General features: G+C 47.3%; 2 protein-coding genes across 4 annotated transcripts in view; both read right to left on the reverse strand.

Moving 5' to 3' along the window:
- Positions 1-14,043, reverse strand: part of MYO5B (myosin VB) — a 267,195-nt gene extending 253,152 nt beyond the window's left edge. The window contains exon 1 of one of the 2 annotated variants that reach the window (XM_073589752.1): positions 13,838-14,043. In XM_073589752.1, coding sequence (XP_073445853.1) covers positions 13,838-13,864 — 27 coding nt within the window. In that variant the 5' untranslated portion in view covers positions 13,865-14,043. The remainder of the gene's footprint in view (positions 1-13,837) is intronic. The other variant, XM_073589753.1, reaches the window with a different exon arrangement.
- Positions 14,044-19,872: 5,829 nt separating this feature from the next.
- The window catches only part of CFAP53 (cilia and flagella associated protein 53), a 63,105-nt gene continuing 61,967 nt past the window's right edge, over positions 19,873-21,010 (reverse strand). The window contains exon 10 of one of the 2 annotated variants that reach the window (XM_073589756.1): positions 19,873-20,544. In XM_073589756.1, coding sequence (XP_073445857.1) covers positions 20,262-20,544 — 283 coding nt within the window. In that variant the 3' untranslated portion in view covers positions 19,873-20,261. The remainder of the gene's footprint in view (positions 20,545-21,010) is intronic. The other variant, XM_073589755.1, reaches the window with a different exon arrangement.

A 21,010-nucleotide genomic window follows, 5' to 3' on the forward strand; every position in this document is an offset into this window, starting at 1 on the left:
AGACATAGGTTTTTAATGTGTAAACCATGCTACATACAGTGGGGAAAAAAGTATTTAGTCAGTCAGCAATAGTGCAAGTTCCACCACTTAAAAAGATGAGAGGCGTCTGTAATTTACATCATAGGTAGACCTCAACTACGGGAGACAAACTGAGAAAAAAAAATCCAGAAAATCACATTGTCTGTTTTTTTTTTCATTTTATTTGCATATTATGGTGGAAAATAAGTATTTGGTCAGAAACAAACAATCAAGATTTCTGGCTCTCACAGACCTGTAACTTCTTCTTTAAGAGTCTCCTCTTTCCTCCACTCATTACCTGTAGTAATGGCACCTGTTTAAACTTGTTATCAGTATAAAAAGACACCTGTGCACACCCTGAAACAGTCTGACTCCAAACTCCACTATGGTGAAGACCAAAGAGCTGTCAAAGGACACCAGAAACAAAATTGTAGCCCTGCACCAGGCTGGGAAGACTGAATCTGCAATAGCCAACCAGCTTGGAGTGAAGAAATCAACTGTGGGAGCAATAATTAGAAAATGGAAGACATACAAGACCACTGATCATCTCCCTCAATCTGGTGCTCCACGCAAAATCCCACCCCGTGGGGTCAGAATGATCACAAGAACGGTGAGCAAAAATCCCAGAACCACGCGGGGGGACCTAGTGAATGAACTGCAGAGAGCTGGGACCAATGTAACAAGGCCTACCATAAGTAACACACTACGCCACCATGGACTCAGATCCTGCAGTGCCAGACGTGTCCCACTGCTTAAGCCTGTACATGTCCGGGCCCGTCTGAAGTTTGCTAGAGAGCATTTGGATGATCCAGAGGAGTTTTGGGAGAATGTCCTATGGTCTGATGAAACCAAACTGGAACTGTTTGGTAGAAACACAACTTGTCGTGTTTGGAGGAAAAAGAATACTGAGTTGCATCCATCAAACACCATACCTACTGTAAAGCATGGTGGTGGAAACATCATGCTTTGGGGCTGTTTCTCTGCAAAGGGGCCAGGACGACTGATCCGGGTACATGAAAGAATGAATGGGGCCATGTATCGTGAGATTTTGAGTGCAAACCTCCTTCCATCAGCAAGGGCATTGAAGATGAAACGTGGCTGGGTCTTTCAACATGACAATGATCCAAAGCACAACGCCAGGGCAACGAAGGAGTGGCTTCGTAAGAAGCATTTCAAGGTCCTGGAGTGGCCTAGCCAGTCTCCAGATCTCAACCCTATAGAAAACCTTTGGAGGGAGTTGAAAGTCCGTGTTGCCAAGCGAAAAGCCAAAAACATCACTGCTCTAGAGGAGATCTGCATGGAGGAATGGGCCAACATACCAACAACAGTGTGTGGCAACCTTGTGAAGACTTACAGAAAACGTTTGACCTCTGTCATTGCCAACAAAGGATATATCACAAAGTATTGAGATGAAATTTTGTTTCTGACCAAATACTTATTTTCCACCATAATATGCAAATAAAATGAAAAAAAAAAAACAGACAATGTGATTTTCTGGATTTTTTTTTTCTCAGTTTGTCTCCCATAGTTGAGGTCTACCTATGATGTAAATTACAGACGCCTCTCATCTTTTTAAGTGGTGGAACTTGCACTATTGCTGACTGACTAAATACTTTTTTTCCCCACTGTATATACGTGTTATCCGGTGAAACTGTACCCTTTATCAACTTTCTACAATGTTGTCGAATCCATACTGGGCCTGAGAACGGCTGCCGAGCTGTTAAGCAAGCTACAGCACCTGTGGTTTGGACACGTAATTTTTTCATTGCGGTTGACCTGCACTTACTGGGAAATCATCGTTCGCGGGGAATAATTGGAATCCCAGATCCCCATCACTAACGGTGTTCAGCGGGTTATCTGCACCTGTAAGCGACAAAAGCTGGTCCTTTCAGTGTAGCGCGCATGCAGCCCCGAACATGTAAGGGCATGATAGACCTGTTATTGCTCGATTTTGCGTGCCAGAGCCTCGCGTACCTCGCGTATCCCTCTAATAAGCTTGATGCGTACCGCAGGGGCATGCCGGAGTCTCGGTCGTTAACGGAATAAAGCTGAGAAATCGCTAGCACAACTACAAACAGACATACCACACCACACACAGAACCGACAAAGCTTTCAATCTGTCCATCTTTTCTGTAGCTTGTATGGTTGTGGTTTCCCGGGTGGAGTCCAATGAAGCCACAGGCTCCACTCCTGGTGGTGCCCTTTTGGACATTCCTTTAAGGTTCAGCTTTGCAATCATACAGCCCCCGGAAACCAAACACTTTGCCTTCATGGACGCTGTTTGGAGGTTCGTGGGAGTAACGCCGCCCGATCGGCAGTTGGCATAATTTATTGGTGGGAAGTCCGACGGTATATGATCGTATTCGATTTCAGAAATTTTTTTTTTTTTTGTATTTTACATTTTTATTCCAGCCTTTCTTGACTTCATAAGGGCATGACAAGCCTATATCTGTGTCTCCTCCACCTCCTCTTTTTACTCCTCCACCTCTTTTCTAAATGTAGTGGCCCTTTTCCATATGTTATTTTTGTGTTCTGAGCATTTTGTCTGCTTTGGGACAACTTTTAAAGGTGTTTTGTAATTGTTTTCTATGTGTTTGTATGTGTTTGTCTGCCATTGTTTTCAATGAGGTTCGACGGTGTTCGACGAACATTCGACGAACTTGCCTCCTGTGCGACGAACCAAAACACTAGCGGGGTGGCTCAACACTACTCCTGATATATAGACTTACATTGTTAATGTTTAAACTATGCTATATATACCTGGTATCTGGTGATACTGTACCCTTTCTGCCAGGAAGTCCTCCTCCAACCAACACTCTAAGTGTATCATTGACACCTGGAACATTGTCCCACACGTGTGATTATTTCTTGCGGATCTTCTTGTTATATTGTGGTGTGATCCATCCTGAGCTTGTGAGTATACACTGTATACAGCTCTACGCTTGTGATACATTACCCATTTATTGCTTGTTATATTCTGGTCTAATCCAAACTGACCAAGTGAGAGTTATTTTCTGACTGTGGAAATAAATACTGAGATTGACAACAATGACACCTACACTGTGTACAGCTGTACTCTTGAGATCCATTACGGTTTTATGGCTTTTTAGATTGTGTTGTAATCCAATACTGAGCCTGAGAGCGTCTGTGTCTGCCTCCTCAAATATCTACGGAGATTTAGAATGTTTAAACTATGCTATATATACCTGCTCTCTGATGATACTGTACACTTTGGCTACTTTTTATGTTCTTGTCTAATCCATACTGAGCCTGTGAGCGTCTCTGTGTGACTGATGGAATATATAGGGAGATTGACAATTATCCTTTGACTGAATAGAGCTGTACGCTTCTGATACAGTGCCATATATCTGATGTTATTTTGGGTCTATTTTCTGCAAAATTTTGAAGTTTGGTGGAAGATGCCGTGGGGGGGGGGGGCAGCTGGTGCTGATGGTGGTGGTGCATCTGCTGGTAGTGGCAAAAGCACAATAGCAGCTAAGGCAGGAGGTGTTGAGCCTGCGTCATGGTCTGGCTCCTGAACGCCTGGAAGGCTACCTTTTCTGGGAGTAGGTTAACCACTTTTAAAGGCGGAGCATCAGGAACTGGTTTTGGCTTGCATTGCCGAAACAGACTCCAGCAAATATGCCCTCCTCTTCTGAAGTTTCAAAAAAATGCAAGCACTGAGTCATCAAGTGCTGGTTCCTGGTCAGGAAGAACCCCTTTCCTTGTGTCCTTCACCCCCACCAAAAGTGAATGATGCAGCAGGCCACACTTCACATTAGTCCATGTAGCTCTTTCTATCATACCATGCCTGGGTTATCAAGTCAAATCGTGAATTCCCAAGTCCAAGATGAATCTGACATGGAGTGTGGGTGGCCAGCCAGGGCAGTGGGGATAATCGGTACCGGGCCGGTTTCTCACAGGGATGTGTCACGGTGGTGGTGACCCGTTCCGTGGCCCTGGGCGTCCATGCAAAGGGGTGAATTACGTTTTTAGGTGAATGATACGTGACGCCACCTGTAGTTTCTGATTAGATTGCCCAGCGCTGCAGTGTCGCTTCTCTGGGACAGATGTTGTGGGGCAGCTAAGATGTAGAAGCCCTGCACAAGTAGGGCCGTAGTCGCAGGGCAGATGAAAGAGTTGGTAGATGGTGTGCAGTGCAGGATGTAGCAGAGCCGTGCGCCAGGCGCAGGAGAAAGATGACAGACACCGTCGTGCAGTTCCTTTACCTGTACTTGGTAAGTGCCGTCCAGGACCCAGAGTACAGATGGAGAAGGAGTTGGTCAGCCTGGAAGCCAATTTCGAATTCTCTCTCTGCAGATAGGTAGTGTGGCCTCCATTCTAGCGCTTATCTGAGGTACTCGCAGTGCTGAGTTCAATGAAGTTCCCCTGTTGACTCTCTTTTGGAACTTTCTTGTATAGCAGGCAGCCGTAGCCTTTTCCTTCTGGCTCCCACACGTCGATGCTGGGGCCTCCGAGCCTTAGTTGGGTACAGAGCATTTACAGCTGCTACTTCCTCCGGTTTCTGCTGCAGGAACGTCAAGTGTCCCTACAAACTCGGAGACCGGAATCCGGACCATGCGCACCAGCTAGGAGTGAGCCTTAACTCTGCTCATTCTCCAGCTCCCCTTCCCTGCACAGAGTGCCCTAACTTACCTCCTCCCGACCACAGAGAGCAGCTCCTCAGCAGTCAGGTTCAGAGGTCTCCCTGCTGGCCTGCAGTGGGAAATGTGTTGTGTGTGGGTTTAACTGCTAGAGAGATCCTTTGTTGCTCCCAAGCATGACATCACACTCCCTAGGAGGAAGGTAATGCCACTGTGGCGACCGTACTCCTGTCGGCGCCACAAGTGCACTGATGCCCAGCCACTGCCAGATGATTCTGCTGGTACATTGACCCAGACCACTACATTACCCTCACACTCTACACAGCCAGAATCTGACCCTGAGGAAACTCAGATTCCCCTTCCCGCATACTATACCACCTTACACGGTGACAAAGAGGAATGTGCAGATGAAAGTGCAGGTTCCTTGAGCAGGTGGGGGGGCATACTCATGGGCGAAGGCACTGGCACAGGGCCCCTCATAGTACACCGTCAGACACACCGCCGTACTATGAGGGGCCCTGTGCCGTCGCCAACGAGTGGGCCCCCCCGCTTGCTCAGGATCACAGCACTTGCAAAGTTGAAATACTTCCTCCACTGCCATGACATCTTCCGCGTGTCCTGACAGTGATATTCTGATCAGAGAGCGCAATGACATCACATCTATACACCCTCTGCCTAAGCAGCCAAGTGCAGTGAGATGGAAGATGGGAACGACGAGGAGTCCAGACTAGCACAGGGATTCCCTAGCGAGGAGACTTATTTAATTGTTTTCAATGTTGGGACACCAATTTTTGGGGAGCACTGTACTCTGGAGCATTCCAAAGGTGGACATCAGACACTGGAGCAGCATTTACAGGGCCCATTATACACTGGAGCATTAGAAATGGGGCCCATTATATATGGAGCATTATTTGGGCCCATAAGACAGTGGAGCTTCATCCATGGGGACCAACATATACTGTAGCATTATGTGGAGCTCATCATATACTGTTTCAAACATTATATGGGACCAATGATTCTGTATGGAGAAATATATGGGCCTCATTACTCTGTATAGCGCACTATGCCGTGCCCATAATATTGTATGGAGTTATATACTGTCCGTTTTTGGAGGTATTGGAGAATTTAAAATCAATATCAGTCATGAGATGTAAGAAGTGAAATATTTTTCATTGTACTATACTGCTATTTCTCTGCCGTATCGGAGCATCATGAGTTGTGGTATGTGTTAAAGGGGGCGCTCTTTGGCCCAGGGCACATGAAAACCTGGAGCCAGCCCTACCCCCCCCACAACTTTAGCCAAATAACCCCCATTTTTCAGTGCGTAACTTGTATTATGAAGTTAATTAAGGTTGACAAGCTTCAGTAATAAAAATTGATGTTATTGGCATTAAAATGGCCACTGTAGGTGTGTTTCCTGTCCTCCACTCCCTGCCGACTTTGCTTCCCCATTGACTTGCATTGGGTTTCGTGTTTCAGTCGGCCTTCGACTTGTCACGATAATTGGCCGATTTCGTTCGACCCGACTTTTGAGAGAGTCGGGTTTCATGAAACCCAACTCGACCCGAAAAAAGGCAAAGTCGCTCATCTCTAGTTATACGGTACCTTGTTTCTCATTTGTTTCAGAATTTCTTTGGATCACGGCATTATTTCTAGCCTTTGGTTTACTTCACTTTGTCAGACAGGTCCTATTTAAGTGATTTCTTGATGGAGAACAGGTGTGGCAGTAATCAGACCTGTATGTGGCTAGGAAATTTGAACCTCTTCCCAAACGTGATAAACCACAGTTAATTTATGTTTTAAGGGGGGGGGGGGGGTGAGAGCAATCACTTTTTCACATAGGGCCCCAGTAGGTTTGGATTTCTTTTTCCCTTACTAATAAAACCCTTAATTTAAAGGGGACCTGTCGACAGGATTGCACACAGTAACCTACAGACAGTGTCAGGTTGGTACTATTATACTGATTAAAATGATGCCTGGTGATGAAATCCATCTTGGGATTGTTGTGTAATCTTTATTTTCAGTTTTGAGTTAATGATATGCTCGTGCTCCAGGGCAGGTCAATAGCTACTACTGCACAGGCGGCGCGCCATCTTGCTAGAGAAAAAAAAACAAAACTATTTACTCCTCCAAGACGCCGTCACCAGAGCCTGCGCAGTAGCAGCCATCAGATCGTTGATGGCTGCTACTCCTTGGGCGGTGCCATTTTCAAACTGATTTTTAAGGAATTTATGGTTAAAATCAAAGAAAACAATGAACTGCACATTACACATTCCATCATGCTGTGGCGCAGGCGCCTGCTGGCTACAAGTGATTATTTTTTCTATATATACACAATACTCATTACGAGGGGCAGGTTAGTGAGGGATCAGTGACCTCACAGCAGTCTGCATTATAAATACCTAATCAGAGCACCACATGTAGACCCCTCCCCACAGGCCGGCCCCGAAGCACGAGCATATCATTAGCACAAAACTGAAAAGATTAAACAACCACAAGACATATTTCATCACCAGGTATCATTGTAATCAGTATAATGGCGCCGACCTGACACTGTCTGTAGGTTACCGTACACAATCCTGACAGGTTCCCTTTAAAAACTGCATTTTATGATTACTTGTTTTATCTTTGACTAACATTTACATTTGTTTGGTGAGCTGCAACATTTAAGTGTGACACACATGCAAAAAAGAAAAAAAAAAAAGGAAATCAGGCATGGGGTAAACACTTTTTCACACAATGATTTTTTTTTGGAGCTGCATATTTTCGCTGTGCAAAAAAAAAAAAAAAAAAGACGCAGTGCCTTAAGCAAACTGAATGGGATTTACAGAGATCTCGTGCCCACTGTATTTTTCTTTTTAACATTGTGTAAACTGACCTGTGGAGCATTTTTGACATTCACAACACGTCAATTTTTCTTGCAGGTACTGAGTTACCTTATATGTTTGGATTTTCCCCACAGAAATGTGTTAGATGTGGATGCGTTTTTTTACGCTTCTGCTGCAGAAATATGCTAACAATGCATGTAATCTGAGCACGAATGCATCAATAACGTTTTGTCAAAGTCAAAAAGCAAGAAATAACAAAAACAAAGTACAAAGTACAGTAACTTAATTTAAAATATGACATAGAAAAAGAAAAAACGCAGTGACGAATGCATGTCAAAACAATTCTCAAAAACACTATGAAAGATAATAAAAACCTAATAGGTGCAGAAATGTTGAAAATCTGCAACTCCCCAAATACTCATCTAGTGATTGTAGCATAATTCTGATACACAGAGCAGTATTATAGTAGTTATATTCTTGTACATAGGGGCAGTATTACAGTAGATATATTCTTGTACATAGGAGCAGTATTATAGTAGTTATATTCTTGTACATAGGAGCAGTATTATAGTATATTCTTGTACATAGGAGCAGTATTATAGTAGTTATATTCTTGTACATAGGAGCAGTATTATAGTAGTTATATTCTTGTACATAGGGGGCAGTATTATAGTAGTTATATTCTTGTACATAGGGGGCAGTATTATAGTAGTTATATTCTTGTACATAGGGGGCAGTATTATAGTAGTTATATTCTTGTACATAGGTGCAGTATTATAGTAGTTATATTCTTGTACATAGGAGCAGTATTATAGTATATTCTTGTACATAGGAGCAGTATTATAGTAGTTATATTCTTGTACATAGGAGCAGTATTATAGTAGTTATATTCTTGTACATAGGAGCAGTATTATAGCAGTTATATTCTTGTACATAGGGGCAGTATTATAGTAGTTATATTCTTGTACATAGGAGCAGTATTATAGCAGTTATATTCTTGTACATAGGAGCAGTATTATAGTAGTTATATTCTTGTACATAGGAGCAGTATTATAGTAGTTATATTCTTGTACATAGGAGCAGTGTTATAGTAGTTATATTCTTGCACATAGCAACAGTATTATAGTAGTTACATTCTTGTACATAGGAGCAGTATTATAGTAGTTATATTCTTGTACATAGGGGGCAGTATTATAGTAATTATATTCTTGTACATAGGGGCAGTATTATAGTAGCTATATTCTTGTACATAGGGGACAGTATTATAGTAGCTATATTCTTGTACATAGGGGACAGTATTATAGTAGTTATATTCTTGTACATAGGGGCAGTATTATAGTAGCTATAGTCTTACACATAGGGACAGTATTATAGTAGTTATAGTCTTGTACATAGGGGCAGTATTATAGTAGTTATATTCTTGTACATGGGGCAGTATTATAGTAGTTATATTCTTGTACATAGGGGGCAGTATTATAGTAGTTATATTCCTGTACATAGGGGCAGTATTATAGTAGTTATATTCTTGTACATAGGGGGCAGTATTATAGTAGTTATATTCTTGTACATAGGGGGCAGTATTATAGTAGTTATATTCTTGAACATAGGAGCAGTATTATAGCAGCTATATTCTTGTACATACATATAAGGCCAACAATGAATTATTCAATGACAATACATATAGGGTAGATATTTTCAGTGATAGAATACTCTACAGTTGTGCTAGGTGTGACCATACTCATTTTGATGAATCCACAATGGTTTTCCTGTGGACAGTGGATGATTGCAACAAATATAAGGAAGAATTAAAAGAGCAGGAGATTGAAAAGTCAGACTATTTCCTAAACCAGGTATCGCCCCCTGAATATCAGCTGCTGAGGCTGAAGCTTTAACACAAACTGAGTCAGCAGCACATCGGAAAATGGAGAAACTGAGCTCATTACGCTGAATTTTAAATGGAAGCTCCTGGGAAAATGGCTTAAGCAGCAACTCCCTAATGAAACTAAATTAATGGAGTAACGCCTGTAGAGGCTGCAAAGCAGCTAAAAAATTGGAGCTGTACCCCCAAAAGGTGCAGAATCTGTCCTGAGCCAGTGTAGCAAACCCTCAGCTATAAGATATAACAGACCTGGGTTTGGTTTTCAGTTTAAAAACTAATTGGTTGCTTTGGAAACTGTTTAAGTTTTACTGATTTTAGTAAATAAACCCCAAATGTTTAAATTTTGAGGCATTGCACACAATGATAATCTATGAGAGCTATCGTACGGCTGAATTCTGCCCGTCATCTGCAGGATAACAAAGGAACTACATGCTGCTCCAACTGTATGCGCTGAGCCATCAGAAGTCAATGACAGTTCAGCAGAGTCTGAGGCTGCGGTCACACATTCTGGATGTCTTGTGGCAAAAAACGCGAGGCTGCAATCTTCCAAAATCGGGGCAAAAGCGTGACGAGTCACTTGCAAAAAAAAATAGAATATGGCCACAAATGGGGAGGTGACAGGTACCAGTGACCCCCAATACAGAGGGGCGACAGGTACCAGTGACCCCCAATACAGAGGGGCGACAGGTACCAGTGACCCCCAATACAGAGGGGCGACAGGTACCAGTGACCCCCAATACAGAGGGGCGACAGGTACCAGTGACCCCCAATACAGAGGGGCGACAGGTACCAGTGACCCCCAATACAGAGGGGCGACAGGTACCAGTGACCCCCAATACAGAGGGGCGACAGGTACCAGTGACCCCCAATACAGAGGGACGACAGGTACCAGTGACCCCCAATACAGAGGGGCGACAGGTACCAGTGACCCCCAATACAGAGGGGTGACAGGTACCAGTGACCCCCAATACAGAAGAGTGACAGGTACCAGTGACCCCCAATACAGGGAAGTAACAAGTTCAAGTGACACCCCCAATACAGAGGAGTGACAGGTACAAGTGACCCCCCAATACAGAGGGGTGACAGGTACAAGTGACACCCCAATACAGAGGGGTGACAGGTACAAGTGACCCACAGTACAGAGGGGTGACAGGTACAAGTGCCCCCCCCAGTACAGAGAGGTGACAGGTACAAGTGACCCCCCAGTACAGACAGGTTATTCCAGTATAGAGAGAATCAAAAAGTACGAAAGACCCTACAAAAGCACCACTTTCCCAGGACATGTATTTTTGGTCCAAGATGCAGCTTGTGAAAAATAAAAAATAGTCTGTGCCGGCAGCGTGCCCGGCACCCTCTCCATCTCCCCGGCAGTACAGCCGGCACCCGCTCCATCTCCCCGGCAGTACAGCCGGCACCCTCTCCCCGGCCCAGGCAGTACACCCGGCACCCTCTCCCCGGCCCAGGCAGTACAGCCGGCACCCTCTCCATCTCCCCGGCCCAGGCAGTACAGCCGGCACCCTCTCCATCTCCCCGGCCCAGGCAGTACAGCCGGCACCCTCTCCATCTCCCCGGCCCAGGCAGTACAGCCGGCACCCTCTCCATCTCCCCGGCCCAGGCAGTACACCCAGCACCCTCTCCATCTCCCCGGCCCAGGCAGTACACCCAGCACCCTCTCCCCGACCCAGGCAGTACACCCGGCACCCTCTCCATCTCCCCGGCCCAGGCAGTACACCCAGCACCCTCTCCCCGACCCAGGCAGTACACCCAGCACCCTCTCCCCGACCCAGGCAGTACACCCGGCACCCTCTCCATCTCCCCGGCCCAGGCAGTACACTCGGCACCCTCTCCAGTCCCCAGCGCAGGCAGTACACCCGGCACCCTCTCCCCGGCCCAGGCAGTACACCCAGCACCCTCTCCATCTCCCCGACCCAGGCAGTACAGCCGGCACCCTCTCCATCTCCCCGGCAGTACAGCCGGCACCCTCTCCATCTCCCCGGCAGTACACCCGGCACCCTCTCCCCGGCCCAGGCAGTACAGCCGGCACCCTCTCCATCTCCCCGGCCCAGGCAGTACAGCCGGCACCCTCTCCATCTCCCCGGCCCAGGCAGTACAGCCGGCACCCTCTCCATCTCCCCGGCCCAGGCAGTACACCCAGCACCCTCTCCCCGACCCAGGCAGTACACCCAGCACCCTCTCCCCGACCCAGGCAGTACACCCGGCACCCTCTCCATCTCCCCGGCCCAGGCAGTACACCCAGAACCCTCTCCCCGACCCAGGCAGTACACCCAGCACCCTCTCCCCGACCCAGGCAGTACACCCGGCACCCTCTCCCCGACCCAGGCAGTACACCCGGCACCCTCTCCATCTCCCCGGCCCAGGCAGTACACTCGGCACCCTCTCCAGTCCCCAGCGCAGGCAGTACACCCGGCACCCTCTCCCCGGCCCAGGCAGTACACCCAGCACCCTCTCCATCTCCCCGACCCAGGCAGTACAGCCGGCACCCTCTCCATCTCCCCGGCAGTACACCCGGCACCCTCTCCCCGGCCCAGGCAGTACAGCCGGCACCCTCTCCATCTCCCCGGCCCAGGCAGTACAGCCGGCACCCTCTCCATCTCCCTGACCCAGGCAGTACAGCCGGCACCCTCTCCATCTCCCCGACCCAGGCAGTACAGCCGGCACCCTCTCCATCTCCCCGGCCCAGGCAGTACACCCGGCACCCTGTCCCTGACCCAGGCAGTACACCCGGCACCCTCTCCATCTCCCCGGCCCAGGCAGTACACTCGGCACCCTCTCCAGTCCCCAGCGCAGGCAGTACACCCGGCACCCTCTCCCCGGCCAGGCAGTACACCCAGCACCCTCTCCCCGACCCAGGCAGTACAGCCGGCACCCTCTCCATCTCCCCGGCCCAGGCAGTACACCCTCTCCATCTCCCCGGCCCAGGCAGTACACCCGGCACCCTCTCCATCTCCGGGGCCAAGGCAGTACACGCGGCACCCTCTCCAGTCCCCACTGCAGGCAGTACACCCGGCACCCTCTTCCGATGCAGGCAGTATACCCGGCACAGGCGGTACACCCTGCACCCTCTCCCCGGCAAAGGCGGTATACCCGGCACCAAATCCTCGGCGCAGGCAGTACACCCGGCACCCTCTCCATCTCCCCAATGCAGGCAGTACACCAGACACCCTCTCCGACGCAGGCAGTATACCCGGCACAGGCGGTACACCCGGCACCCTCTCCCTGGCAAAGGCGGTATACCCAGCACCCTCTCCCCGATGCAGGCAGTATACTCGCCACCAACTCCTTGGCGCAGGCAGTATACCCGGCACTCTTTCCCCAACACAGGCAGTACACTGGCACCCTCTCCCCGGCAAAGGCGGTATACCCGCCACAGGCAGTAAACCTTGCACTCTCTCCCCAATACAGGCAGTATACTCGGCACAGGCAGTATACCCGGGACCCTCTCCTCGGCGCAGGCAGTATATCTGGCACTCTCTCCCCAGCGCAGGCAGTATATCTGGCACTCTCTCCCCAGTGCAGGCAGTATACCAGGCACTGTATCAACAGTACAGGCAGCCTGTCAGCAGTGAGACCAGTGTACCCGGCGCTGTCACCAGTGAGATCAGTGAAACCAGTGTACCCGGCGCTGTCACCAGTGAGACCAGTGTACCCGGCGCTGTCACCAGTGAGACCAGTGTACCCGGCGCTGTCACCAGTGAGACCAGTGTACCCGGCGCTGTCACCAGTGAGACCAGTGTACCCGGCGCTGTCACCAGTGAGACCAGTGTACCCGGCGCTGTCACCAGAGAACTCGGCGCTGTCACCAGTGAGACCAGTGTACCCGGCGCTGTCACCAGTGAGATCAGTGAAACCAGTGTACCCGGCGCTGTCACCAGTGAGACCAGTGTACCCGGCGCTGTCACCAGTGAGACCAGTGTACCCGGCGCTGTCCTGTCACCAGTGAGACCAGTGTACTCGGCGCTGTCACCAGTGAGACCAGTGTACCCGGCGCTGTCACCAGTGAGACCAGTGTACCCGGCGCTGTCACCAGTGAGACCAGTGTACCCGGCGCTGTCACCAGTGAGACCAGTGTACCCGGCGCTGTCACCAGTGAGACCAGTGTACCCGGCGCTGTCACCAGTGAGACCAGTGTACCCGGCGCTGTCACCAGAGAACTCGGCGCTGTCACCAGTGAGACCAGTGTACCCGGCGCTGTCACCAGTGAGACCAGTGTACCCGGCGCTGTCGCCAGTGAGACCAGTGTACCCGGCGCTGTCACCAGTGAGACCAGTGTACCCGGCGCTGTCACCAGTGAGACCAGTGTACCCGGCGCTGTCACCAGTGAGACCAGTGTACCCGGCGCTGTCGCCAGTGAGACCAGTGTACCCGGCGCTGTCGCCAGTGAGACCAGTGTACTCGGCGCTGTCACCAGTGAGACCAGTGTACCCGGCGCTGTCACCAGTGAGACCAGTGTACTCGGCGCTGTCAGCAGTCAGTTGCTGAGGACTCACCCGGGAGTACAGCTCGTACACTGACATGCTGGGTCCGGGCAGATCACAGCGCTCTCTCCATACGGTGTTCCGGGCTCCCGCCGCGGCCGGCGACCTTTACCTCCAGTCCCGGCAGTGAGTAATCCCCGTCCCCGGGCTCCTGCCGCCTCCTCCAGCCACTGGCTCCACCTCACGCCGCTCCCTGCACAGGTGTGGGAGGAGAGCGGCTCCCAGCACAGGACACAGTACACACCGTGATCACACCGCATATAGTGCACGGTACACACCGTGACCGCACCGCATATAGTGCACATTACACACCGTGACCGCACCGCATATAGTGCACGGTACACACCGTGATCACACCGCATATAGTGCACGGTACACACCGTGATCACACCGCATATAGTGCACGGTACACACCGTGATCACTCTGTATATAGTGCACTATACACACCGTGACCGCACCGCATATAGTGCACAATACACACCGTGACCGCACCGTATATAGTGCACGGTACACACCGTGATCACACCGCATATAGTGCACTGTACACACCGTGATCACACCGCATATAGTGCACAGTACACACCGTGACCGCACCGCATATAGTGCACTGTACACACCGTGATTGCACCGCATATAGTGAACGGTACACACCGTGATTACACCGCATACAGTGCACAGTACACACCGTGATCACACCGCATACAGTGCACGGTACACACCGTGATCACACCGCATATAGTGCACGGTACACACCGTGATCACACCGCATATAGTGCACGGTACACACCGTGATCACTCTGTATATAGTGCACAGTACACACCGTGATCACACCTCATATAGTGCACAATACACACCGTGATCACTCTGTATATAGTGCACAGTACACACCGTGATCACTCTGTATATAGTGCACAGTACACACCGTGATCACACCGCATATAGTGCACGGTACACACCGTGATCACACCGCATACAGTGCACGGTACACACCGTGATCACACTGCATATAGTGCACGGTACACACCGTGATCACACCACATATAGTGCACGGTACAAACCGTGATCACACTGCATATATAGTGCACGGTACACACCGTGATCACACCGCATTTAGTGCACGGTACACACCGTGATCACACCGCATATAGTGCACAGTACATACCGTGATCACACCGCATATAGTGCACAGTACACACCGTGATCACATCGCATATAGTGCACAGTACACACCGTGATCACATTGCATATAGTGCACAGTACACACCATGATCACACCGCATACAGTGCCCGGTACACACCTTGATCACACTGCATATAGTGCACGGTACACACCGTGATCACACCACATATAGTGCACTGTACACACCGTGATCACACCGCATATAGTGCATGGTACATACCGTGATCACACCACATATAATGCCCCGGCCGGGAGCTTACTTTTCCCACGGACACAGGAGTACACGGCCGAGCCCCGAGGAGCACTTTAAAATTCGCACGTGATGTTTCACTGGAAGCGACGTACTAGAAGCTGACCGGAAAGGAGGTAATTTCTAGAGGAGATTGTGACGGACCATGGAGGCACTTCAGGGAATGCTTCAGATCCATCACCGTGTCCTCCTCCTCCAGCGCGGACAGCGGGATCGCCTTGAACTCGGGAATGTCGGCCATGTGAGCGGGTCATGATATGTCCTGCACCACGAGGCTCAGGTGGGCACTACAATGGGAGCCGGGCGGCTATAGTATCTTTATAGAATCTTTCTTTCTCTCTCTGTTTCTTTCTCTCTCTCTGTTCTTTCTTTCTCTCTAATCTTTTCTTTCTCTCTTCTTTCTTTCTCTGTTCTTTCTTTCTTTCCCCTCTTCCTTTCTGTTCTTTTTTTCGCTCTGTTCTTTACTTCTCTCTCTCTCTGTTCTTTCTCTCTCTGTTCTCTTTCTTTCCATTCTTTCTCTCTGTTCTTTCTCTCTCTCTGTTCTGTCCTCTCTGTTCTTTCTTTCTTCTCTTTCTCTCTCTCTCTGTTCTTTCCTATCTTTTTCTCAGTTCTTTCTTTCCTCTCTCTGTTCGTTTTTTTCTCTTTCTCTGTTCTTTCTCTCTCTCTGTTCTTTCTTTCTCTATACTGTAGCCCCCTTCATATGGCATAATACAGCCCCCCCAAAGAATATAATGGACCCCCTTCAGAATATAATGCAGCCCTCCCTTATACGGGGTATCATGCTGCTCCCCTCATGAGGGGTATCACGCTGCCCCCTCCTCATACGGGGTATATCATGCTGCACCCTCATACGGGTATCATGCTGTCGCAATTAATCCAATGGAGAATCTGCAGTCAGGCTTGGAGATTGCCATTCACCAGAGGAATCCATCTAACCTGAAGGAGCTGGAGCAGTTTTGCCTTGTGGAATGTGGAAAATCCCAGTGGGAAGATGTGGAAAGCTCATAGAGACTTAACTAAACTGACTTGCAGGTGTAATTGCTGCAAAAGGAGGATCTACAAAGTACTGACTTTAGGCGGGTGAATAGTTATTCACACTGAAGCTTTCAGTTATTTTTTCCTATTTGTTGTTTATTTCACAATATAAAGAAAACTAAATGTTCACAGTTGTAGACATGTTCTTAACATGAACTGATACAAACCCTAAAAAAATGAAATTCCAGGTTCTGAGATGGCAAAACAAGAAAAATGCTATGGGGAGGTGGTGAATACTTTAGCAAGCCACTGTATTGATGATGTGACTGGAGATAGAAGCAGCCTGATGAATCCTGTGTGTTCAGGGGGATACTTTCTTCTCAGATTCAACCAAATGCAGCAGGATGATTGGACGAAGCTTCACCCAACAGATGGACAATGACCCAAAACATTCTGAGAAAGCAAAGAAGAGGAATATCCGGCAATGGATGAGCGATCACCAGATCTCAGCCCCATCGAGCAGCATTTCACATGACTCAAGACAGAAAGACCCACAAACAACAACTGAAGTCATTGCAGTAAAGGCGGCAAAGCCTCACAAAGGCGTAACCCAGCGATGGTGACGTCCATGGCTTCCAGACTTCAGACCGAAATTGCCTGAAATGAGGAGGCTTTATAGAAAAATGGTTGCCATTCCCAAATGTTTCACAGGGTATTTTAGTTTTGTTCAACCCCTTTAATAAAGCCTGAAAGTCTCCACTCCAATTGCATCTCACGTGTTCTATTTTAAATCAGAAATAGTGGCCTGCTGATTCGCTAATAGAGGTGTCGCTCCTACCAACCATAATTGAGTCTTTTTTTTTTTTTTTTTTTTTACAGTTTAATTTTTATTTACAGAAATTCTCAGCTTGTTGCGCCCTCTTGTGTCCTGTTTGATAAATTACCACTATTTTTTTTAAAGTAATTTTATGACAATGGAGATGCTTAAACCACCACGCCAGCGGGTTTTTAATTTTTTTATTTTTTTTTTAATTTCCACGCTGGAGTGGTGCTATTAAATTAACATACGTGCAGTCTTCACCTCTTCCCCGCACCCCTCTGGTCCCGTTTTGAGACCACAGCTTCTGACTGACTAGAAATCAAAAGCAGGGCCCCCTTTAAACATCCATTTCTTTTCATGTCCATACGTGGTCCGTTTTTTTAAGGACAGCAAATAAGGACGCACGCGTTGTATTCAATAGTGGTGCGCACATCAGTTTTTTTGGCGCAGCATGAACAGAATGAGTGCCGTACACATGCACACTGATGGCTTCCGTGAGTCATCAGCATGACACATACCTGCCCCTGGTACATGTCATCAGCATGACATGTACCTGCGCCTGGTGCAGATTAGTATGGTTTGTGCTGATCCCAAGTGATGGCTGCTGAAGGCAACTCTCATCAATGTTGCTTGGGCTCCCTGAGATCAGTGCGACCATGATGGGAGTTGCACTCAGCACCCGCTGTGTGGCTCCCGCATAATTTTCATAACCAGAAAAGGCAAGTCTCACGGCTGGGGGCTGAAGTTTATAATCTGGGAAAAGGGACAATATCCCAAAAGGTTCCCAGGCTATTAATAACAGCTCACAGCTGTTTGCTTTGCCTTTACTGAGGAATTTACAAGGGACCCCAGAAAAAAAATGACATAGTGTCCCCCTATAAATTCAAACCAGTAAAGGCTGAACAGATAGCTGTGGGTTGATATTAATAGCCTGGGAAGGGGCCAGAGATATTGTCTCCGCCAGGCTAGCCAACATCAGCCCTCAGCCACCCTGGATAGGCGCATCCATAAGATGCGACAAATCTGGTGCTTAGCCCGGCTCTGCCCATTTGCCATATGGCGGTGGCAAGTGGGGTTAGTATTTGTGGGGTTGATGTCAACTTTGTATTGTCTGGTGACATCAAGCCCACGGCTCAGAAAAGGAAAGGTGTCTATGAGATAGTTATACAAGTTATATTGTAAATAAAAACACAGCGAGAATAAAGTCCTTTATTTGAAATAAAAAACACTTACTTTTTCATTTAAAAAACAAACAAACACAGTTATACAGACCTAAAGCCAATTCTGTTGAAGCCATCGTCTCCTGTAAAAAAAAAAACAAAATAAAAAGCAACCATAACTCTCACCTGTCCGATGTTCTGTCCCACGCCGTAATCAACAGCTGAGAACCACAGGTGAATGAGCTGCTGCAAACGCAGCATCAGTGACTACAGGTGACATCATCAAGGCTACCTCCGGTCACTGAGGCTGCGTTCCCAGCCGGGCTCCTCAACTCAGAGGGATCACCGCTAGAAAAAGTGAGAAAATGTCTCACGGTGCAGCACTGAGCTCACAGAATTCACCAAAGTTCACTGCGAGAATTTCTTGCTAAAGCTGACAGTTGAAGGTTGCAGCCTGCAGCTGTCAGTTTTGCCTTTCTGGTTATCAAAAATACAGGAGAGCTCAAGCCATTTTTTTACAAATTTATTTATAGATAAGGCACCGGCTGATGACTACTCCCATCACAGTGCCTGCTCTTGCTGTTATCAGCGACACAGGCATAGGCTGCTGTGAGTAGTACTCTCATCAGCCAATGCCTCTGTGACTGGAGGTAAACTTTTTATCTCAGGTCACAGCTGCAGGCTCATGCTATCATCTGAAATCATGGGAACCGCATATAATATATATACAGCTCTGGCAAAAATTAAAAGACCACCACATCAAAACCCTGTCATGGGCAGCCCATTCTCCAGACCTTAACCCCATTGAAAACCTATGGAATGTAATAAGGAGGATGATGAATAGTCACAAGCCATCAAACAAAGAAGAACTGCTTAGGGTATGTGCACATGCTGCGGATTCTGTTGCGGATCCGCTGCGGATCCGCAGCAGTTCTGCAGACAGTGTACAGTACCATGTAAGTCTATGGGATTTACAATCCGCTGTGCACATGCTGCGGTTTTTTAACTGCGGAAAAGCTGTGGTTTTGAATCCCCACAAAGAGTTGACATGTCAATTCTTTCTGCAGATACTGCTGCGGTTTTCCACCTATTCCATTGTCCAGGTGTCAAACCGCAGGGGAAAACCGCTGTCCAATCCACAGATAAACCGCAGGTCATTTTACCTGCGGATCCGCAGATAAAAATCCGCTGGTGAATGCGCAGTGTGTGCACATAGCCTCAAATTTTTGTGCAAGAAGCAGTGTGAAAGACTGGTGAAAAGCAGCCAAGACGCATGAAAGCTGTGATTAAAAATCATGGTTATTACACAAAATATTGATTTCTGAACTCCTCCTGAGTTAAAACATAAGTATAGTTGTTTCTAAATGTTTATGAACTTGTTTTCTTTGCATTATTTGAGGTCTGAAAGCACTTTTTTTTTTTTTTAATTTGATCATTTCTCCTTTTCAGAAAAAAAACAACAAAATTTATTGCTTGGAAATTCGGAGACATGTCAGAAGTTTATAGACTAAAAGAACAATTTACATTTTACTCAAAAACATAAAGAGAATAATCAGACAAACTGAACTTTTTTGCCAGAGCTGTATATGAATATGTATATGAATATATTATATTTATTATATATATATATATATTTATTTATCATTTTTTCCCCAAAAACCCAGCATGAAGCCTGCTAAAATTGTACTTGGAAGGAAAAACGACAGGAGCAAAATCAGATTTCTTTTTTTCAGGATTTTTTTTTTTGCAATTTTTAATTTCCATCTGGAATCCTCTTGGATTGTTAAATAGTAAGTTCACATAGAGAAAAAAAAAACTTTTCACGTCAGAAGTTTTGATCAGAAAGATTCCAATTGCTGAGATCTTCACCGATTGCAAAACAAAGCGGCAGGAGAAGCGTTCAATCTAATTCTTGCGCACCTTCGTTTCAGCAATCGGACGGTGGGGTCTCACCCTGTTGAGCAAAGCTTCTAATATGCTAATTTTTTTTTCTTTAAGTGCAAAACTTTACCTATAACATCCTAATAAGATAAATCTTCCTTTCAGGTTCTATAGGATCGGCTGCGGTGTGGGGGCACTCAGTGGGTTCACAGTGCTAACTAACCAGTCTTTTGGGCTGGAGATGCGCGTCCTCCTCAGGGGATGCACATGTTCCTTCCGGATATAAGGCCTGGAGAGGATATCCCGCAGCTTCTGCTGGTAGGACTTCTCGGCTTGTATTCCGGCTTCGTATTCCCGCCTTTCCTCGTCTTTTTCAGCCCCCCGCTGTAGCTGTTGATAAGCTACCTGAGACAGAAGATGCTGCTGATACTGTTTGGCCGTCTTCAGTTGCCTGTAGAGAAAGTTACAAAGTTCATCCGTTTTTCTTGTATGTAAAAAAATATAAATAAAAATTATTATTTAATAAAAATAAATTGGATAGAGGTCTCAACACGGCCCATTTACTTCAACGGGGGAGTTTAGTCTACAAATCAGCCCAGGGGATGACTCTCTTCTTTTCCTTTTTTCATGTGGACATAGATCCACAAAAAAAAGCCAGAAAGATATCGTAATGGATCCATAAAATGAAATGTGTTTTCCCACAGCTTGTATTTTGGGGTAAAAATGATTTTTGCAATTGGGTTTCATTAAAAAAAAATGCACTGTTTGCCTTCAATAGCCTATGTTTTGCTCTGTCTACTTCTGGCTGCAGAATGAGGTAACTGAGAATCTGTCAGTGAGACTGTTATCACCATATGAAAGTTCAGCTCAACTATGTGATCATAAATCAGCTGAGAAGAGTTCTGGAAAAAAGACAG

The sequence above is a fragment of the Dendrobates tinctorius genome, unplaced genomic scaffold, assembly GCF_039654945.1.
Source record: "Dendrobates tinctorius isolate UK_male_01 unplaced genomic scaffold, ASM3965494v1 ptg000113l, whole genome shotgun sequence".
NCBI lineage: Eukaryota > Metazoa > Chordata > Amphibia > Anura > Dendrobatidae > Dendrobates > Dendrobates tinctorius.